This window comes from Corylus avellana, chromosome ca11, assembly GCF_901000735.1.
Source record: "Corylus avellana chromosome ca11, CavTom2PMs-1.0".
In the NCBI taxonomy this organism is placed as follows: domain Eukaryota; kingdom Viridiplantae; phylum Streptophyta; class Magnoliopsida; order Fagales; family Betulaceae; genus Corylus; species Corylus avellana.
Genome location: NC_081551.1, coordinates 9173723 through 9195421, shown reverse-complemented (window position 1 = coordinate 9195421; position 21699 = coordinate 9173723). Strand labels below are relative to the sequence as shown.

Genomic DNA, 21699 nt, shown 5'->3' with positions numbered 1-21699 from the left:
TCAGATCTTACAAGTTTAATTATAGATTAAAGCCCACTTAATCCCTTCAAATTACCATCTCAATGACAATTTACTTCTAAATTATTAATTGCGATAGTTTATCTCCCAAACTACCAAAACAATGACAATATATCTCAAATTCTAAAAAAATTATAAAATTATTCTTACTAAAATAAAAACAAAAATACTAAAATTTATAAAAAATAAATAAAAATCAAAGCAGGGGTGCTGGACCACCCCTAGGTAACTCGGGATGGTCCGGCCACCCACCAGGGGTGGATCAGCCACCCCAGAGCCATTTCCAGGGGTGGCTCAGCAACCCCCGTCTCATTAATGGGGTGGCCAAGCACCCCCAATAACATATTGGGAGACACCCAAGATGTGTTTTTGGGGGTGATTAAGCCGCCCCCAAGCTGTTTTCAAGGGTGGCTGAACCACCCCCTAAAACTTTTTGGGGGTGGCTGAACCATCCTTAGAGTGGCTCGGCCACCCCTATTATATTCATTGGTGGTTGATCCACCCCTCTAGGGGTGGATTGGCCACCCCATGCACCTGGGGGGGGGGGTGATAAAGAGATAGGAGTGTAATAATTGAGAAATTTAGAACACATAAAATAATGATAAAATGTTATTAAAATACAAACAACTTATTAAAATGTTTTATTGTGAGGTAAGGGAATACCCTAAAAAACATGGGAGCAAACAACACGAAACGGATTAGGAACCGAAACTAGGGTTTTGGTTGGGAAAGAGCTCAGTCAATCGAGCTTAGTGTCTCGGTTAGTCGAGGTGTACAATAACACATAAGGGTGGCTATACACATGGCAAAATCTGACATAGCCAATAGATATGTGGCTCGAACAACCTAACTTTATATCTTAGTTGACCGAGAGGTGATGGCCTATAAATAAGCCGAGTTTCCCTTTAATTTTTCTTACACCAAACTTTAAATCTCTCTCTACTTTTGTTTTAAGGGATTCTAAGTGTGTAAGGAAGGTTCTTGAGTATCTAACTGCTACGAAAGCGGTTTCTTGATCTAGAAGTGCGAAGAGTTCATAAGCGGAGTTTTCGGATAATTTCTAAAACTCTTACTTTTATTATGTGTTTAGTTTGAGTTTCATATAGGTAGTTATAATGCCCGAATTTCAATTGGCGCAATAGTTAGATATGTCAAAGTATCATAGTAATGGCTACCATTGCTAAAATGCTGATATGATGCTCGTATAACATTATAAAATAAGTATGTTTATATTGAAGAGATGTTGCCCAAATTGTATTAATTAACCATGAATGTGGTTATGTTATACTAAGAAGCTTTTATAGAAGAACATTTTGGAGTTATATCTAGAAAGCCACGTAAAAGTGATTTTGCTTGCAATTGGTTTATGTATGTAAACAAGTCATTATTATGTTGTCCAAATATTTTTAAGATAAAAATGAAGCATGAAAATGATGTTTAGAAAACTCTAGTTTTATCTTAGTTTTGGAAGTTAAACACTTTTGACAATTTCAATCGTTAGCTTTATTGTATTTGTGAAATGTTAACATGAGAAAAGGTTGAAGATCAAGGTTTTGGGAGAGTTTGCTTGGTTATTGTTGCTAACTAGGGTCCGTTGGTCGACCGAGCTAGTCACATAAACTGTAGGGTTTTTTCCGGAGCCCCTATTTCAAAGCATAAAGAAAAAGTGGCATGTTACACAATCGTATTTTTTTTTTCTTTTTTTTTTTTGTAAATTCAATTGATCAACTATTAGATTTGTAGACTCATGTAAGTTTAATACATAAATTCAATAGTGAATTCATCTATTCACTGTATGGAGATGGTTGAAATAAGGAATTTTATTATTATTTTTTTTTTTTAAAAAAAGAAAAAAAAAAGAAAGAAAAAGAAAGAGAAGACAGAAAAAGTGGGCTCTTGGGACTTAGGTTCTAAGGGATAAAAGATAAGGAAAGAAATGTGGAATTTCTTTGGAAATACGAATTATGATTAAAATAATACTTATTAAGGTGTTAAGATCCCCACCGAAAGGCCAAAGCAGCGTAAAAGAAAAAGAAAGGTGCATTAGAAAAAGAGACGAGAGAGGAGAGAGAGGAGAGAGAGAAGGTAAGGGTTGAAGCAGAATTGAAGTTTCCTCTTCCAAATTTGGAAAGAAACTTTAGGGTTATGGAGAAAGGATGGGTGTTCAAAATTTCTTTGAAATTTTGTTGGGTATGAGAGATTTTGGGGAGGATATCAGATTGTGTGTGTTTAATTCATTAGAGATTTTGAGTTTTGAGTTGTTTATGGAAGAAAAGAAATTTAGAGGAGAAAGACTAAAGACATAGAAAAAGGCTGCTTATTATGGATGTGTGTAAAAAAAGAGAGATTGAGGAAATAGAAAATATCTGGGTAAGATGTGAGAGAAAAGGTAATTCAAAGTGGGAATTGAAATTGAATTTTTATAGCTTAAAGAATTTAAAGACTATGCATTTTTATTTTAGGTATTGGTATTTAATTATTTTGCTTTTTAGAGGCGGGTGATACGGGTGTAATAAATTCATGTAGAAGTTGATACATGAGCTTAAGATTTTATAAAAATAATACGCCCGAATGCAAGGATTTTAAAATAAAATATAAATTTTAAATAAAATGTACTTGGGTGTATCTACATATGTATATGTCTTATTATTATTATTGATTCTCAAAATAAATGTATTTTCATAATGATGAAGCATAATAATGACGACATCATGAAATTTATTTGTGAATTGCATGGTTTGATCTGGAAATGCATTGGTTTAATTATATATTAATGTGACAAATGATCATTTTATGATGGAATATAAACACTATGTTTCAGAAAGTGAGCATTGGTACTTTATGTATAATTTCCTGAATGATTAAGTTTGACTGTGAGCACATTGATTGTTATTCGAAACTTGCTGTGACATAGCGAGATTTATGAGTTTGATACCAAAGTTACCTTATATGAGGATATCGAGAGTTGGGTCCAAATTTTGGAATCATACAACTATGTGTACCTTAGAGGAGAAGCAACATGGCAATCAGTTATGGGTAAGTAAGTCTCTCCTAAAAATTATAGGAGTAGACCCATGGCTAGATGCTCTAAAGATGGTTGCTTCTTATCACCCGAAAAGAGGCTTCAATCCCAATGTGAGGACCGCACAACCCAATCAAATGGGGCAAAAATGTTTGACGAGTGAACGTATGACCTTAGGAGATGATTTTAATATATTTTGAATCTTTGCATTATTTTATTGTTCACAATAAGAATGCTTACTCGTGTACAATTCTTTTTCATTGTTACTGAAAGCTACAAAATATTATATTTCATATCATGTTTTGAAAAGATTGAGGATTGTTCTATTAAATTATGTGCATACTTCCAAGTGGCAAATGACTGGACATAACTCTATTGATTAATTATTTTTATATATTGATGTTGCTAATTATATTATATTTTACACTTTTTTCAAAGATAGCAGCAAAGACTTAGCAAGAAAAATTGAAGATTTTGAAATTTAGCGAGAGATTGTTTATCTTGTAAGAACTTTGGTGAAACATTAGTTTGAAAAATCCTATGCGATTTGTGTATACACTGCATTTATAGTTTATAAACGATTTTGGAGTACTAGATTTAAATGTTTTTACAATTTAATCATGAACTATTTGATGACTTAGACAGCTTATTAAAGTATATAGATGCCCTATGTGAAATTTTTTAAAGATAGATACTTATAAAAAGTGTTATAAACATTAAAAAAAAAGAAAAGAAAAAAAAGAAGAAAAGAAAAGCTTTTTGTACCCTCTATAGGAATAGGGTATTAGAGTATTGCATGATTTCAGTCTTCTATCATCAAAGTCTCATAGAAATACATTATTGGGTAAAGTTTATATATCCCCTTCAAACTACCATATAATTGATAATATTCCTTCTAAATTTTTAATTGTAACAATGTCCCTCACAAACTACAAAAAATTGTCAATATTCCCCCAATAATGAAACTACCCTTGGTAAAAACAAAAAAAAATACTAAAACTTCTAAAAAAAAACATAAAACTAAAAACTAAAAAATAAAATCCAAGGGGTTGCCAGATTTAAAAATTAAAAAAAAAAAAAAATCATTTTTATAAGAAAATACATTAAAAAATTTTCGATTTTTTTTAATAAAAATAAAAATTTCTGTTTTAAAAAAATTAAAATTTTTCTTTTAAATAAATAAAAAATTTCCCTTTGTTAAAAGAAATTTAAAAAAAATAAAAATCATTTTTGTAAAAATAAAAATTTCCTTTTTTTTAATTCATTTAAAAAAATAAAATTAAAAAAAAATCGCTTTAAAAAAAATCATTTTTTTTTAAAATTAAAAATTAAATATGTATTTTTTATTTTTATTTTTTCGAATTTATAGGGATATTTTTATCTTATTGAAAAATTTATAAGGGTACTTTTATCTTTTTGCTAACCTTAGGGGAATATTGACAATGTTTAAGTAATTTGGGGAGACATTATTAATTAAGTGGTAGTTTGAAGGAGGGATATTGACTTTACCCTACATTATTTAAAATAGATATCAAAACATCACCTACCCTAATAATCGAATGCCTAATTATCAATTTTTTTTTGATTATTGATTTATTTCCACTATCCATTTATATTGTATATTTTTATTTTCTTAATTTTTTATTTCCTTAGGCAGGGTGTTAGAGAGAGAAAGAAGATTAATAAAAAAAAAAAATAAATATAAAACTACTAAAAATATTATTTTAATAGAGTAGAGAATTAAAAAGTATGTAGCTAAAAAATATTAATTTTTAGCTCAATTATTGGCTAGTCCAATACTTGTGCTCTAAGAAAGAGCAATCCAGCTTGATCATTTCGGCCTAATCCCACGGCTAGATTGGCTTCATTAATTAAATACATTTGATAACTCTACCTGAATGTACCAAAAAAATTAAAAGAGGGGGTTTGTTGAAAGTTTTATTATTCTTCCGGAAAAATCATATTTAGACTTTTAAGTTTTTATTTAATTTGAATTTAGTCGTTGAATTTTCAATTTTAAGAATAAAGTCTTTAGGTTTTGTTCAAGTTTAAAATAGGTTCATCTACTATTTTACCGTCCAAATTAACAGTTTTTCATCTATCACATGTGCCTCATTTGATACGTCAACGTCTATCCCGAATGCAATGCCACGCCAACGGAATCAAAGTCTTTAGTTACTGTGAGTTTGTTTTTTAGGTTCTCAAGTTTTTTGTATTTTTCTAAGTTCTACGTGTCAAATCAATGATTTTTTTTTTTTGAATCTTTTGTTTATTTATTTATATTTTGCTTTGAATGACTTAACATTTGTTGATGTGGTATTGTAATGAAATGTTTATGACGTGTCAAATGAGATATTTGGCAAATGAAAAACCGTCAACTTTGACCATAAAGTAAAACCCTACCTATTTTAAACTTGTGTAAAACCTAAGGACTATTTACTTTAAATTGAAAACTCAAAGACTAAATTCAAATAAGATAAAAACCTAAGGGTTATATATGATTTTTCCGTTATTCTTTTAAAGGAATTTTCAAATGCTCATGTACTTTCTTGGGATTTTTTTTTTCCTAATTATATTTTCTTGGCTTTTAAAATTGAGAGTCTCTTCTATTAGGATGTAGTGTAAAACCTCATTTTACAGCCTTTAATATTAAATTGACACATCATGTAAAAACATCAAATAAAATAAAAATGAAAACATCATATCTTTAACTCAAATCAATCCCATGAATTTTTTCATTCATTTTAACCAAGCGCCTATTACCCACCATTGAACCCCCTCCCATTCACCTCCGAGCCCCTTCACATCGGAGTAGCCAAAATCAACCAAGATGGTAGCTTCAGTGATTTTGTCAATGAGATATTTATCAATAGAAGCAAAATTATTTGTTGTAAAGGCTTATATTATTTTTTGATATTTCAAGCTTAGATATTTACTTCCTATTCGAGCATATGAGATATTTTTTCAATAGACTTTGGCTTTTATCGAGGATACTCTCTTTAAAATTACATCTCCTTGGCTTGAAGGAAGCTAGACCCAATCTTGTATTTGCACCAAATCAACCACCCAATAAGCTAGCTCTGAAATTGACACAACAACTAAACAAAATTCTTCGATTTAAAATTAGCCAAGTTGTGACAAAAAATACAGTGCCATGGATAACGACATTAAACCGATGAGCCTACAACAATAAGAATAAAATCTTTGGAAACATTACCATAAGAATAAAATATGAAAAACCCATAAGCAAGAAAAATAGTAACAATCTACATTAAATTCCAAAAAAAGCACAATACAAAAATAACCTTAATTCATTAGAACAAGTATAGCTACACATGAAACTCCCCCAGTTGGAGATCCTTAGCCTTCAGAGGAACATATTCCCCAAGATAAACCTCAAGATGATCCGCTAGAGAAGACTTATCGATGTTTTCATGGTGATATGATTTGCAGACGAAGTAGATGACTGTTTGGACAACAAGACCAAAGAGAATCACCTTGAACAGAAACAAAAAGCAGAGAATTCCGACCGAAACTCTAACTCCTGCACCTCGTTCCATCCCCAGCACAACAAAATTCTCAAAAACAACTTCGATTCCTATGAAGCAAAGAGACAGCAGAATAAAGAAACCAACTGCAATCCCCATCTTTCCCTTTATCAAGGCCTTGCTCTTAACCATGGCTTTGAATCCGTACACATCTTCTAACACAGAAACCACGCTTGCCAAATGCCAAACGATGCTTATATAAACAAACCCAATTAAGTAAATGATCAAAAAAAGTACAAAAATTGTAGCCCCAATTGGCCTAAATCCAACAAAAGCTGCCCAGGAGATGAGTAAAGCTCCTGCAACAATGTTATAGACCAGAACAATGGCAAAACTGCAAATAAAAGTGATGAAAAGCCTTTTCCAAACCTTTGGGACGACGCTCAAGACCTTCTTGAAGGTGATTTCTTTGGCGGTGTAGATGGAGGCGATTGTGTAAACAACGGCAGAGGTGGAGAGGAGGGAGAGTATGAGAAGGAAGGTAAAGTAGGCGGCTTTGAAGACCCATAAGGCAGCCCACTCGGAGGAGACAACATCGGTGAGCTTGGCGTATTTGGGAGTGTTCTTCTGGGTGTGATCCAAGCTGTCTTCGTTGTCCACAATTTTGAAGAAGAGGAGCTGGGATATTTGGATGTGAGCAAGGAAGATGAATGAGAGAGGGAGGATGAGAGCCAGAGTGATTTGGCTGAAGATTTTCCGCCATGAAAATATGATTTTGAAGGACTCTTTGATGATCCCAAAGAACCCCAGAAATTGAAGATCTTCCTGCTCTCTGTCCATGATCTTCTTCTTTTTCCTCTGTCTACAAGAATGAGTGAAATTTGCGTCAGGAATGATGCACAAATAAAGAAGAAGAAGAGTTGACTTGGGATTGGAAGTTGGAATTATCAAACTGCCCTTAGTCTTTGTTTGAATTATTAAACGTATTGGTTTCTTCTCCCTCATATAACGACAAGGACAAAGATAAATTTTTTATGGGAAAAGTTCAATTATCTTCTAAAACTATACCTAATTGAGTAGTGATTCTTGGTACACCGGTGTGCTTGAATTGTAAGCACGTTGGTGTTAAAATATTATAAAATATTATTAAAATAATATTTGAACAATAAAAAAGAATAAAATAAAATAATATTTTAACATTGGCATGCTTACTCTTCAAGCATGCCGGTGTGCCAAAAAACATTATACCACCTAATTCAATGTATTTTTAAGCTTTTTAATTGCGACAATGTCTCTACTAAACTATTTGTTGGGTAATGGATCGGCCACTTTGAAGCCCAACAGACCTTTAGGTTTGGTCCAATGTGCAAGTCCACTAAAGACAGGCCTAGGCTGAGACATAGTTGGCCTAGACCGAAGCATGGCCAGTCCACCGAGGGCACAACAGTCTTCCACTGAGAGTACAATGGTCCTTCAGCAAATGAAGGAAACCCCATGTTCACTAATAAACATGGTGTATTCCCATCATCCAAGCTAAATCTCACGTTCACTAGAACGTGGCCCATCTGTCATCGTCCAACCAAGATACGTGTACCTGAGGATAACTCAAGAGCCCACGTCCAACATAAGCATGGCCAAGCCACTCTCCAAACCCATGATCTCATGATCGTGGAGTAACCCACAACCCATGATCCACTTTGTCACACATTTCGCACAGTGGATCCTCGGGAACATTGGGGCCGAGAATCAGGGAATGACAACCGCTACCTGATGCCTATAAAAGGGAAGCTCTAGTTCATTGTTTGGTAATCACAAATCTCTCTCAAGCTCGTATTATTTAATTGCTCTCCCTCTCTCAAATCAAATACTGACTTAAGCATCGGAGCTATCCCTGCCAGCACCCCAGCAACTCTTATCCCTGCCGGCACACCCTAGCAACTCTTATCCTAATTTCCTTCTTTTGCAGATCAACAACTCCTCGGACTCCGTGTGGCGTCACTCCTCGAAAAATATCATAAACAGTTTGGCGCCATTTGTGGGAACTTGATTTTCATCAGTTCTTAGCATTCAAAATCCGATACGTTTGAGGGAGCCTGACCTAAATGCTCCAGGTACATCACATGATCCGAACCATCAAATCGCTTCATTGGAAGATCATATGCAGCAAATATCAAAAACTATGGAGGCCCTGAAGAAGCAAAATGAGGATCTCGTTTCTCGACTCACGATGAGAGGGGAATGGGAACGTGAAGAAAGGTGCAGAGAGAAGCAGCCACACAATGAAGAAGAAAATTCTACTCGGGACTCCCATAACACAACTATTCAAGGTGGTTCTCATCATGAGAGGCATGAGACCACCAACGTTACTGATGAGGTGAGGGATTTGAAAAAGAAGTATATGGAGATGGCTCGGTAGAAGGCTCAAGGAGGAGAAGACCGATCGATCGCGGAGGATCTAATGCAAAACACAAACTTGCCATTTACTGATCGGGTGATGAGGTTTCCTTTGCTCGAGAAGTTCAAGGTCCCACGTGTTGATAAATATGATGGGAGCGGAGATCCGACTAATCATATGGAAAGCTTTCGAGCTCACCTCGTCCTCCATGACACTCTCGACAAGATCGCATGCCTAGCCTCCCCATTAACCTTGAAGGGAGATGCCCGAGAATAGACAACTTCGATTTCCTCGGACGCCAGTTCTTAACTCAGTTTCCGACAATCCGGAAGAGAAAGAAGTCTCCTACCTACTTGTTGTCCCTTGTACAAGGGAAGAATGAGTCCTTGAAGGACTACATGATCAGGTTCAACCATGAGAAGCTGAGTGTAGAAAGCTCGAAGGAAGAAATGGTACTATCTGATTTGATGAACGGAATCAGTACTGAAGGCAAACTGATGGCTGAGTTAGCTCGGAGACCTACATTAGTGAGTCTTTGTTAGTTTATGAACAAAGCTGAAGAGTTCATAAACCGGGAGGAAACCTTCGGTGCACTAATGAAGTCAAAAGGGTAGAGTGGTCAAGGTGAAGCTAGCAGCATCAGGATAGCACCTGGTGGTGATGTGCAAATTATCTACCTAAATTAATAGGTAAATAATTGTGCATTTTACCTGCAAGTGCACAAGGTCAACATGGTAGTATAAGGTTCAAGTACAAGATCATTCCCACGAGGATTGCTGAATTTTCATTTAAAAGTAAATTCCTTAATCAAAAACAAAATAAAGATTGATTGTTGAAGTGATGATAATAAAGGGTCGGGCTTTGATATCCACCACTAATTATATTAAGCTAATATATCAATATACCAATGCTTTGATCAAGTTATGCATATTTAATGTTTGTCAACCTAAGGGCATGGTGTATACTCCTTAAGTTATAGATTTCCCTAAGCAACAAGTTAGGCATGGTATATACTCTAACTCTTTTCTTCCCTAAAGGATTTAATATGGTATATACTAAATTGTTCTTTAGAAAAGCATATGTTCTATGGAAATCGACAAACACACGAGGCCTAGGGCATGGTATATACTCCCAGTTCCTAATGTTGATTAACCCAAGAATCCGGTGTGGATATCTCTTGTTACTTATGTTAAACCCAGGACTCGGTCATCCAAATTGATTTAACTAACTAGTCCATACCACATGCATATGTTGATCAGGCACACACATATGAGGAATTCATTCAAGCAGGTATTAATCAAGTTAAATAGCACAACAAGATCATCACAAAGGCGCCAATATTGGAATAGTAACAAAACATAACTAGGGCTTCAATCCAGCCCTACTAAATAAATTAGCTACATATAGAATTGATGTTAAATATCTTCATAAAAGAAAAGAATGGAAAAGAATAAACCCGAGACTTGAACTTGAGAGCTCCTATTCTTCTCCTTCTCCAAGCCTACTTATTCTAAAGGCTTAGGAGTCTATTTATAGGCTTTAAAAGTCCTTGGAAAAGTAGTAAACCCTAGGGATTTCGTAGGGTTTCAATCCTATTATAATTGGGAGTTGGAAGACCCTAATATGGAAATAGGGACATCTTAGCCGCCACCTTGGGTTGTCTCTTGCGCACGGGTGCGATCGACCCTTCTTCTGGCATGCGCTCGATCGCTCCTGGCTTGCTTTGTGCTATGTCCTCTCGGGTACTGCGCTCGATCGCAGGTATCCTGCGATTGATCGCAATGTCAGGGAGTTCCGATTTTTCCCATCTTCTCACTTTGAGCCCAAATCACCCAGTTTTACTTCATTTTCTTCCAAAAGCCTATAAAAACATGAAAAATACAAAAAAGAATTAAAATGGCCTAATTAACTAAAACCAAAGGATTAAAACATGCAAATTAAGGGCTGAAAATATGAATATTTTAGCACTTATCAGGTGGCTCTGGAAAGAAGATAAAGGAGGAAAGGAGCCTGAAGAGATCGTGGAAGAAGTTAGAGCCTTTCCATCAACGGGACTAGATATTGACTTCTCTGAATACCAACTTTAGATGGCATCGAAGATGAGAACTCCTACGTAGAGGCGCAACAACCAAGAGTTCTGCGAGTACCACAACAATCAAGGTCATCTGACCAAGGATTGCATATCCCTGCAGATGGAGATTGAAAACTTCATCAAGAATGGAAGATTGGCGAGGTTTTTGGCCGGAGAAAGAGAGAGGAATAGAAACTCTTAGGTGAACCAGCCTCTACGGCTGGAGGGAAATAATGAAGGCCCCCAAAGGGGACGAGATCATCAACAAAGACATGAAGTCAAGGAGAGATCAGGACAATAGCCAAAATCCTCAGAATCAAGATGTGATAGGTGAAATTCATACAATTTCAGGAGAATTAGATGGTGGAGGAGAGTCTAACTTTGCAAGGAAGGCTCACACAAGGAAGGCTCACACAAGGAAGATAAATGTAGAAGAGGTTCTCCTTCTTGAAAGGCCTTCAAAGGCCCAAAAGAAAGATCCGATGATTCTATCATTCATGGAAGAAGATGTAGATGGGGCTTCAATGCCCCACGATGACGCATTGGTGGTGACCGTGACAGTGGCTAATCATGCCATCCATCGGATCCTGGTAGACAACGGAAGCTCGGCTGATATCCTATATTGGCCAGTCTTCAAACATATGAGCATTGATTAGGAGAGGATCATGCCATTCGGATCACCACTAGTTAGATTTGCTACCCATGGGGATGATTTCCCTTCCTATTACAGTAGGAACAACCCCCAAACAAGCAACAATCATGGTAGACTTTCTGGTAGTTGACCGACCATCCGCTTACAACGCAATCATTGGTCGACCATCATTGAACAAGTTGAAGGCTGCAACTTCAACTTACCACCTAAAGATGAAGTTCTCGACAGAAGAGGGAGTTAGAGAAGTGAAAGGAGATTAGGTGGCAGCAAGGAAGTGTTACAACAATTCACCAAAGAAACCCTCGGGATTTGTGCCCCTAACGATCAGCACTGTGGGCAGTAGAAATGAGGGAGAGCTAAGGGCGAGCCTGCCGAGGAGCAGTTAGAAGTAATAATGGGGAAAGGAAAAGTAATTAAGATTAGCTCACAACTAATCCTAGAAATCCGAGAAGGCCTCATCAACTTTCTTCAGGAAAACATGGAGGTGTTTGCAAGGACAAATGAAACCATGCCCGGGATTAGCCCCAAGGAGATTGCCCATCAGCTGAATGTGGACCCATTGATGAAGCCAATGAAGCAAAAGAGGAGTTTGCTCCCGAGCAGAACATGACCATCGCTAAAGAGGTGGAGAAGTTTCTCAAGGCTGGGTTCATCGAAGAGGTGTACTATCCCGATTGGTTGGCTAACTTGGTGTTGGTCAAGAAGTCAAACGGGAAATGGAGGATGTGTGTGGACTTCACCAACCTGAACAAGGCATGCCCGAAGGACAACTTTCCACTACCACGAATTGATTCATTGGTGGATTCAACAGTTGGATATGGGCTACTCAGTTTCATGGATGCTTTTTTTGGTTACAACCATATTTACATACATGAAGCTGATTGAGAGAAAACAACGTTCATCACGAACCGAGGCTTGTACTGTTACAAAGTCAAGCCATTCGGTTTGAAAAAAGCTGGGACCACTTATTGGAGATTGGTGAACAAGATGTTCCGAGAGCAGATTAGAAAGAACATGGAAGTCTATGTCGATGAGATGCGTGTAAAGAGTGTGTTACCTCTCGACCATTCCTATGATTTGCAAGTAACATTCAAGATGTTGAAGTAATATGGGATGAAATTAAATCCAACAATCAGAGTCTCCTTAGGAAAATTTCTTGGTTACGTGGTGTCAAATCGAGGATTAGAAGCGAATCCTAAAAAGATCCAAGCTGTCATGGACATGCAATCTTAGATGAATACCAAGTAAATGCAACAAATAACGGGAAAGATTGTAGCATTGAATAGGTTCATCTCTCGGTTGACCGAAAAATGCCTACCTTTCTTCAAAATCTTGAGAAAGGCATTTGAGTGGTCCAAAGAGTGTGAACAAGCGTTTGAGCAAGTTGAAGAAGTACATGGCTAACCCACCTCTATTGAGCCAAACCATTCCTGGAGAAAGGCTGTTTCTATAACTAGTCGTATCTCCAACCACAGTTAGTGCAGCTCTAATTTGAAAGAAGAAGGCGTACAAAAGCCAAGATGCTTCATCATTGAGCATTGAGAGGAGCCGTGAAAGATATGAGCAGATGGAGAAGCTTGCCTATGCCTTGGTCATTGCGTCAAGGAAGCTTCGGCCATATTTTCAAGCTCACTCAATCAAAGTCCTAACAGAGTACCCACTAAAGAAGGTGCTTCGAAAGCTAGATCTGTCTAGCAGATTAGCGAATTGGGCAATCGAACTCGGGGAGTTTGACATCTAATATATCCCTCAGAATGCGATCAAAGGTCAAACCCTAGCAAATTTTTTGGCAGAATTCACCAATTTGCCATAATCACCTGAATGGCCGAGAGACGAAGTATGGGTGATCTACGTGGATGGATCATCAACAAAGAAGAATGGTGGAGCAGTGTGACATCCGACATTGCCTGAGTATGGAGATGGGGATGTGCTTAAATGTATACTACACCCTTAATGACAACAATGCGTTTTAAAGCCGTGATGGTCATGATCCCATCAGAACTCCGCAGTTAAGCGTGCTTCTGTGAGAGTAGTATCAGGATGGGTGACCTTCTTGGAAGTCTGGTTTGGGGGAGCCAAAAGTAGACAATATTGTGTGTCATTGGAGTAGGGTGTTACAAGCAGGAATGGTGTTGATCACACTAGATGGATACGAGTTGTGTAGTTATTTGATAATCGAGTTCAAAGCTACCAACAATGAAGCCGAGTATGAAGCAGTCTTAGTAGGACTAAGCTTAGCTCGGGAGATGGGACCCGAGTTTGCAGAGGTTCAAAGTGACTCCCAAGTGATTGTCAGACACATTTGAGGAGAGTTCGAAGCCCGAGGAGAAAAGATGAAGCTGTACTTGTCTAAAGTACAAAAATGCAAGATTTTTTCAAAAAATTCTTTATAATCAAGATCCCAAGGGAAGAGAATGAGAAAGCAGATCACTTGGCTCGGATAGGTTCAGCTGCAGAAGATGATATGGAAGAAACCAAAGAACAAGTCCAAATTCTGCTCCAACCTGCTATCACCAAGGAGATAACGGTTTTAGCATTAGTGGTGATGCCTAAGTGGGCAGAAGAGCTAGTAGAATACTTGGAGAAGGAAATTCTTCCAGCTGACAAGAAGAAAGCACTCCAGCTGAGGACTAAGGCTACTCGGTTTATGATAGTAAATGGAACCCTCCACAAGCAAGGTTTCATGTTCCCTCTTCTCAAGTATGTTTCTAAGGAGGAAGGTGATTACATCCTTCGAGAAATTCACGAAGAAATCTGTGGAAGTCATTCGGGAGTAAGGGTGTTGGCACACAAAGCTATCAGAGTAGGATCCTACTGGCCGAACATAAGTCCAGACTCGATGAAAATGGCTAGAACTTGCGACAATTGCCAACGCTTCGTAAATGTTTCCAAGCAACCCCCCGAGGAGCAGAGTGCCATTTCCTCACCTTGGCCCTTCTTGCAATGAGGGGTAGATATAATAGGACCATTACCCTAATGGGAGGTGTTCGATTTGCAGTGGTAGCTATGGATTATTTCACCAAATGGGCAGAAGTGGAAGCCTTGGTGAACATAACGGCCAAATGTATGGAGTGGTTCCTATGAAAGAATGTCATTTGTTGGTATGAGATTCCACATGCATTCGACATTAACAATGGGAAACAATTTGATTGTGACTCATTCCGAGAATGGTGTTCAAAGCTCCATATCAGAAACTGCTTCTCATCCCCGGGTTATCCCCAAGCGAATAGACAAGTTGAAGCTACCAACAAGACTATCTTCAAAATTCCGAAGAAGAAACTTGGTGAGCGGAAAGGAGAATGGGCTGAGGATCTCGTGAAAGTTTTGTGGGCGTATAAAACCACAAAGAGGACTCCAACCGAAGAACAAACCCGTTATGCTCTAGCCTTTGGGATTGAAGTAGTCATCCTAGCCGAGGTTGGATCGGGAAGCTTCCGTGTGGATACCTTTCGGCTAGAGTGCAATGACGAAGGCATCAAGTTGCACCTTGACTTGCTGCAGGAGAAACAGGATTAGGCCCAAGTAACCATGGCAGCATACCGAGAAAAGGTGGCTCAGTATTTCAACCAGAAGGTCAGGCACCGAAGCTTCAAGCCAGGAGATTTGGTCTTGTGAAAAGTTACCATCGTAACGAAAGATTCAGTCGAGGGAAAGTTAGCCTAGCTAGGAAGGACCATACAAAGTGGGGGCATGCCATAGAACGGGAGCATATCACCTCGAAGATAAAGAAGGGAAGGCACTTCAAAGTCCTTAGACTGCCGACCATCTGAAGAAATACTTTTTTTAGCCTGTAATTTGCTTGGCTTGATTCATGTTATGATATTTCAGTTGTAAAAGCATATCATCAATAAAAAGATCTTTTGAAATTACAGTGTCAAGCAAAATCTCGGGAAATATAGCCGCAAAGGTACTTTCCCGAGACCAAGTGTTCATAAATATAGCCATAAAGGCGCTTGTTGAACTTAACCCACAAAAGAATGGACAACTTAAAAAAAAAGCCTATTTTAAGGTTAAAATACCTCGGTGAAATATAGCCGTAGAGGCGCTTTCCTGAGGCCAAGTGTTTGAGAAAAATAGCTGTAGAGGCGCTTTCCAAACTTAGCCCATTAAAGAATAAAAAAGCCTTAGACAAAGGCTTATTCTAAGGCTAAAATATCTCGAAGAAATATAGCCATTGAGGCACTTTCCCGAGGCCAACGTTTGTGAAATATAGCCGTAAAGGCACTTTTCGAACTTAACCCAAAGAATGAAAAGCCTCTGAAGAAGGATCGTTCTAAGGTTAAAATACCCCAGAGAAATATAGCCATTAAGGCACTTTCACGATGCTAAAGGTTCAAGAAAATAGCCGTTAAGGCGCTTTCTAAACTTGGCCCATTTTAAGAATGAAAAGCCTCGGAAGAAGGCTCATTCTAAGGCCAAAATAGCTCGGCGAAATATAGCCGCAAGGGCACTTTCCCAAGGCCAGGCATTCAAGAATAAAACTTTTTTAGTTTGTTCTTAAAGATCCCGAGAGTTCAAAATTAGACTTCTGAGTTCAATTTTAATAATTGCAAAAGGGAAAAAAGAGCACAAGACGAGGTGTAATACCCGATAAAAACAACCGTTTTATTTGAGACTCATATTTAATAAAACCCAGTTTTAAAACAAAAGACCAAAGCCCTCACACTTAACCGAGAAGCCTTGAGGCAAAACCTAAATTTCCACCTTTTTGATTGTACGTACGCTTCTGTTTTTAGTGAGTACATACGCCAGGAGACCGCCGAACATACGGTCTTGTCTTTAGTAAGGACGTACACCAGGGGACCACTGAATGTACGCTCTTGTCTTTAGTGAGGACGTATGCCGGGGGACCACCTGTACTTACGCTGACTAGTTCTTAACCCAGTTGGCAATACATTAGGACGTACGCTGAACCCTTTTACTCAATGTGTAATAGTACCAGACGTACGCTACTTTTCAAAACAGCCTGTAGCGCCCTCAGCTTTTTCTCACCTATAAATACCCATTCTCGCCCCCAAGCTCTTTAAAACCCTTGTGTGAGTGTCTTTATGAGTTTTGTGATTTGAGAGAGAAAAGGAAGAAAGCTTGGTGTTCTTGCCACCTTCTAAGGTAAATCCCCTTACCCACTCCATAGTCTTTTATTGTTGTTACTGGTATTTCATCTTTTGAAGAAGTTTTGGTAAAGCTTTCACACCTATTTCTTTGAAAAAGCCAAGAATGTTTTGAAAGAGTTTTAAACCCTTATTTTATTGCCTTGAGTTGCATGGTAGCATGTTAATTGCCTTGCATGCGTTTGCTTAGTAGCCTAGAAGCAGATATATCCGCCCTTAGATTTCATAGAAACCTTAAAACACAGTTTGGAGCTTTTGGTTAGGTTGCCTAACTCATTGACTGAACATACACCCTTGAGCCCGTACGTATGGCCAGGAAACCAGGCATCTGCCCTTAAGCCTCACACTCGTGTATTTTAGAGTCCAACAACCCTTTTTGTTGGGTAAGGCATAGCATCATATGATGTGTGGCAAATATTGCATATTTGAGCCCCTTAATTTACACTTGTTAATCCTTTAGTTGTGTTATAATTGGATGTTCTGGGTTAGTTTTGTGTCTTCAGTGTTTTGTAGGTTGCTATGGGAAAACTGCGGGTTTTATGTGAAAGTTGGATACTTTAGGGAAATGCTGCCAACAGACCTACGATTGAGCGCAAGTCTATACGCTCAAGTGCGTCTGTGCTCGAGCTCAGCATAGGCATGATCAAGCGCAGCCACACCCAAGACAAGTTCCAGTGCGCAGGAATGCCAGTGTCGCAGGGGGAAGTTACGTGCCCAAGTGCGCTCGAGTGTAGCAAGTGTGCGATCGAGTGCACTTGTCTGATCTAGCAACGTTTTCTACTATAATTCTAATTGTAAACCCTAGTTTTAGCCTATAAATAGAACATATCTCATATTAAAATTGGGGGAGGCTACGAGTTACAAAATTCTAGAGGAGAAAGAAGAAAGTTTTAGGGTTTCCTAGCTTTTGGATCTCAAGTTTGTGATTTCATATTTGTAAGTACTCAATTTTTCATTATGAATTTCATTAATTTTGTTGTCTTTCAATACCATGAGAGGCTAAACTGTCAATTAAGGTTGATGATGAAGCCTCACTTATGATTAGCAACTTTGTTTCATGTATGTAGTATTTCCCAATTTAATGATTTAGTTGCCCTATTGTTTTACTTCAAATCAATTGTATTGAATAATTCTTAGATATCTTTTGTGATTCAAGGATACATTTGATGATTTAAGATAATTTAATACAATTGATTGCTTGGTTTTATTTTCTAAAAATTGGATTTCCCTTGTGATTTATTCTTTGGATACAATTGATGTTTTGATGAATTTTGGATATCTTCTTGTGATTTACAGATACAATTATGATTTAATTAAAATTGGATTTCTTTTGTGATTTGGGTAATGAATGAATACATGGGATGCTTTGATTAATTATTAAAAGCAAAAGTAAAACATACCTAAGATTTATTTATGATAACTTTGGGAAATATTATAGATCATGGAACTATGTTGTTATGAATTTGTGAGTGTGGATTCCGAAATCCTAGTGCTTCATCAATAATTACTTTCAATTTAATTTTGTTCATGCTTTTAATTTTTCATTCACACAACAATCTCTTAAATTTTGGAACTAGGTTAGGGTTCAATTTATTTAGATTTAAATTTGCTTTCAAAAATACAATTCCTTGTGGGATCAACCTCGCACTTGCAAACCCTTTCACTACCAATGATACGTGTACTTGCGAGTAATTTAATTTGACGCAACAAGTTTATGGCGTCGTTGCCGAGAAATTGTTCGATTTTTGAAACCACTTTATTTCTAAACCATTTGACCTGTTACGCTCGAGCGCACCCGCGGCCAAGACAACACCTGCACACGATCATAAGCTCAAGCACACCAATGGATTAGTGCACCTGCGCTCGATCCTACTCTTCATACGCTCAAGTTCACCTACTCAATGGGTAGTGCCTGCAGCATTTCAGTTGATTTTTGGCCAATTTATTTTGGTTCCTATTTTTTATTTTTTAGTTTCTGTTTTCATTTGATTTACTTGCAATTGTTTTTCTTATTTTTTTATTTTTTTTTTATTTTAGCATAATTTAATTTAAATTTAATTTTAATTAGTTAAATTCAATTTAGTTTTTAGTTTTTAGTTTTTTTTTTTTAAATTTTTTTAAAATTTTTAAATTTTTTTTTTATGCTCGGTCGTAGATCTTCAAATCTGGAGCTAACCCCTTTTGATCCTGAGATTGAAAGAACTGCTAGAGAGAATTTGAGAATACCACCAAACTCACTTGCCAATTCTTAAAGTTTCGTGTCTGATTCAGAAAAGTCCGCTGAAATGGGAGAACAGGATCCACTCAAGACCCTCAGGGAGCTATATGCACCCATGACTACCACCATTCCATCATGTATAGTGTTGCCGGCTACCAATGCCACTCACTTCGACTTGAAGCTGAGTGTGATCAATGCCCTTCCTTCATTTAAAGGTTTAGAGAATGAAGATCCATATGTTCATGTGAAGTCTTTCTTGGAGTTGTGTGATACGTTCAAATTTCAAAATTTTGCGGATGAGTCGGTGCGTCTTTGGCTATTTTCTTTTTCCCTACATGATAAGGCAAAATTCTGGTTACACTCCAACATGCCTGGATCCTTCACCTCTTGGGAAATGATGCAGAGCAAGTTCTACAACAAATTCTTCCCAATCTCCAGGATCAATGATCTCCGTCAAGAGATCAATAGTTTTAGGCAGGAAGAGGGGGAGAAATTCAGTGAAAGCTGGGAGAAGTTTAAGGAGCTGACTATGAAGTGCCCACCCCATGGTTTTGAAACTTGGAGGATCGTTCATTTTTTCTACAAGGGATTGACTCCATCGAGGCGTAACCTGATTGAGTCTATGAATGGTGGAGGATTCTTGAATCTTACGTGGGAAGAAGCCTATAGAACTTTGGGTGAAATGTTCGAACGCGCACAATAGTGGGACTTTTCTAATTGTTGGGGTAGACAACGTGCCCCCCTCAAGACGGGAGGCCTCAACGAGGTGAAGGACGATGCTGATATAAGGTGGCAACTCAAGGATATCATGCGTAAGGTTGACGCTATTGCTTTGAACAAACCAGTGAATACAGCAGATACTTGCCAAGTTGACGTATGCACGTCATGTGATAACGCAATGCATTTCACTCAAAACTACCCATCTTTATCAATAGTTACTGAGTACCCGATGGAGCAAGTCAACGCCTTCAATGAGTACAGAAAACTCACAAGTGAAACTTTTGCTGAGACTTACAATCCAAGGTGGCAGAATCACCCCAATTTCTCTTGGAAGCAGAATCAGCCACCTAATCAGGGAGGTACTACTACTCAAGCTCAGAATCAGTTTCAGTTATCTCACCTAGACTAACCTCCTACTTATTAGTCCACCACTCAAATGCCACAGCCTGCACCACACTCATCATTGGAAGACACACTTAAAGCATTCATGTAGACAGCTACTCAGTCCATGCAATCATCTGACAAAGCTTTACAGTCAAATATCCAGTACTTACAAGAGCTGAAGAATATCACCATGAGCAATAGCCTGGCCATACAAGTCAACACTCAAGCTATTGCCAAGATGGAAGGGCAAATTGGCCAGTTAGCTAATCACATGAGGGAGAGAGAGAGAGGAAAGTTCCCTAGTAAACCCATGCCCAAACCAAAAAGGTAGTTCGCTATTGCAAGTTTTTCTGCCTCTGCTCATGGACAGGAGCACATGCAAGCCATCACAACTTTGAGGTCAAGAAAACAAGTGGATAATCAAGTGGCCATGCCTGAAGATGCCACTAAGGCTGCAAAAGAAGAGTAAAGCCAAGACAAGCCTGCAGGAGATGCTGGACCGGACATAGGCATTCCGATTGCTAAGGATCTTCCCAGGAAGTATGTTCCCAAAGCTTCATTTCTAGAAAGACTAATGGCTCCCAAGAAAGCCTCAAAGTTCAATGACATTTTGGAAGTGTTTAAACATGTGTAGATCAACATTCCATTCCTAGATGCCATCTAGCAAGTGCCATTTTATGCCAAATTTCTAAAGGATTTGGTCACCATAAAGAGAAAGACAATTGTCCCCAAGAAAGCTTTCCTGACAAAGCAGGTCAGCTCTATTTTGCAGTGCAAGATCCCTGTCAAGTATAAGGACCTTGGATGTCCTACAATTGCATACATGATTGGTGACAACCAAGTTGAAAAAGCTCTGTTGGATCTGGTGGCTAGTGTGAATCTCCTGCCATATTCAGTCTATGTCTAGCTAGGATTAGGAGAGCCGAAACCCACTTTAGTGACACTATAGTTGGCTGACAAATCTGTGAAAGTCCTGAGGGGAATCATTGAAGATGTTCAGATCAAAGTTGATAAGTTCTACTACCCTATGGACTTCATCATCTTAGACACAGAACCGGTTGTAAATGTAGAGATTCAAATTTCAATCATATTAGGGCATCCCTTTTTAGCTACGGCTAATGCCCTAATCAACTTTAGGACTGGAATCATGAAGATATCCTTTGGGAACATGATAGTGGAGCTGAATATTTTTGATATCAGCAGGTAGCCATTCGAATATGTGGGGGTCAAAAGTGGGTGCTCAATTGAGGAGATAGTGGAAGAGATTGTCAATGAACCGAATGTTGAAGACCCTTTGGGAGAGTTGTAAAGTGCCAAAATATTCATATCTTAGCCCTTAACTTATATTTGTTAATTCCTTAGTTTTGTTAGTTTGTGCTGTTTCATTACCTTTTTGTATTTTCTTTGTATTATAAGTCATGGAAGAAAAGAAAGCGTTTCCGGAAAAGTTTCAAGCTTAAAGGGAAAATTGGGAAAACCTCAAAGATTTGGTTAAGTTTAACCAAATAAAGGAAATGATTAAATCGAAATTTCTCAAATTGAAGTCAAAATCGGATTGGATTCAAATTTGGATTTTGCACATGTCTCAGTATTTTGATCATAACGTTTATCTCAAATATC

At 37.8% G+C, this 21699-nt stretch overlaps 2 protein-coding genes and 1 non-coding gene across 3 annotated transcripts; 1 reads left to right on the top strand and 2 right to left on the bottom strand.

The window, feature by feature from the left end:
• Positions 1 to 6369: 6369 nt before the first annotated feature.
• On the bottom strand, positions 6370 to 7368 carry LOC132165023 (uncharacterized). Its single transcript, XM_059575534.1, has one exon. The coding sequence runs from the start codon at positions 7366 to 7368 to the stop codon at positions 6370 to 6372; it is 999 nt and encodes a 332-aa protein (XP_059431517.1).
• An 11674-nt stretch (positions 7369 to 19042) lies between these two features.
• LOC132165021 (uncharacterized) lies at positions 19043 to 20104 on the top strand. Its single transcript, XM_059575533.1, has 2 exons — positions 19043 to 19659; positions 19705 to 20104. Exons 1-2 carry the CDS (start codon positions 19043 to 19045, stop codon positions 20102 to 20104), a joined length of 1017 nt encoding a protein of 338 aa, XP_059431516.1.
• Positions 19421 to 19527, bottom strand: LOC132166829 (small nucleolar RNA R71). The gene has a single exon (XR_009438630.1). It is a non-coding gene; the product is annotated as a small nucleolar RNA R71 (small nucleolar RNA).
• Positions 20105 to 21699: the final 1595 nt, after the last annotated feature.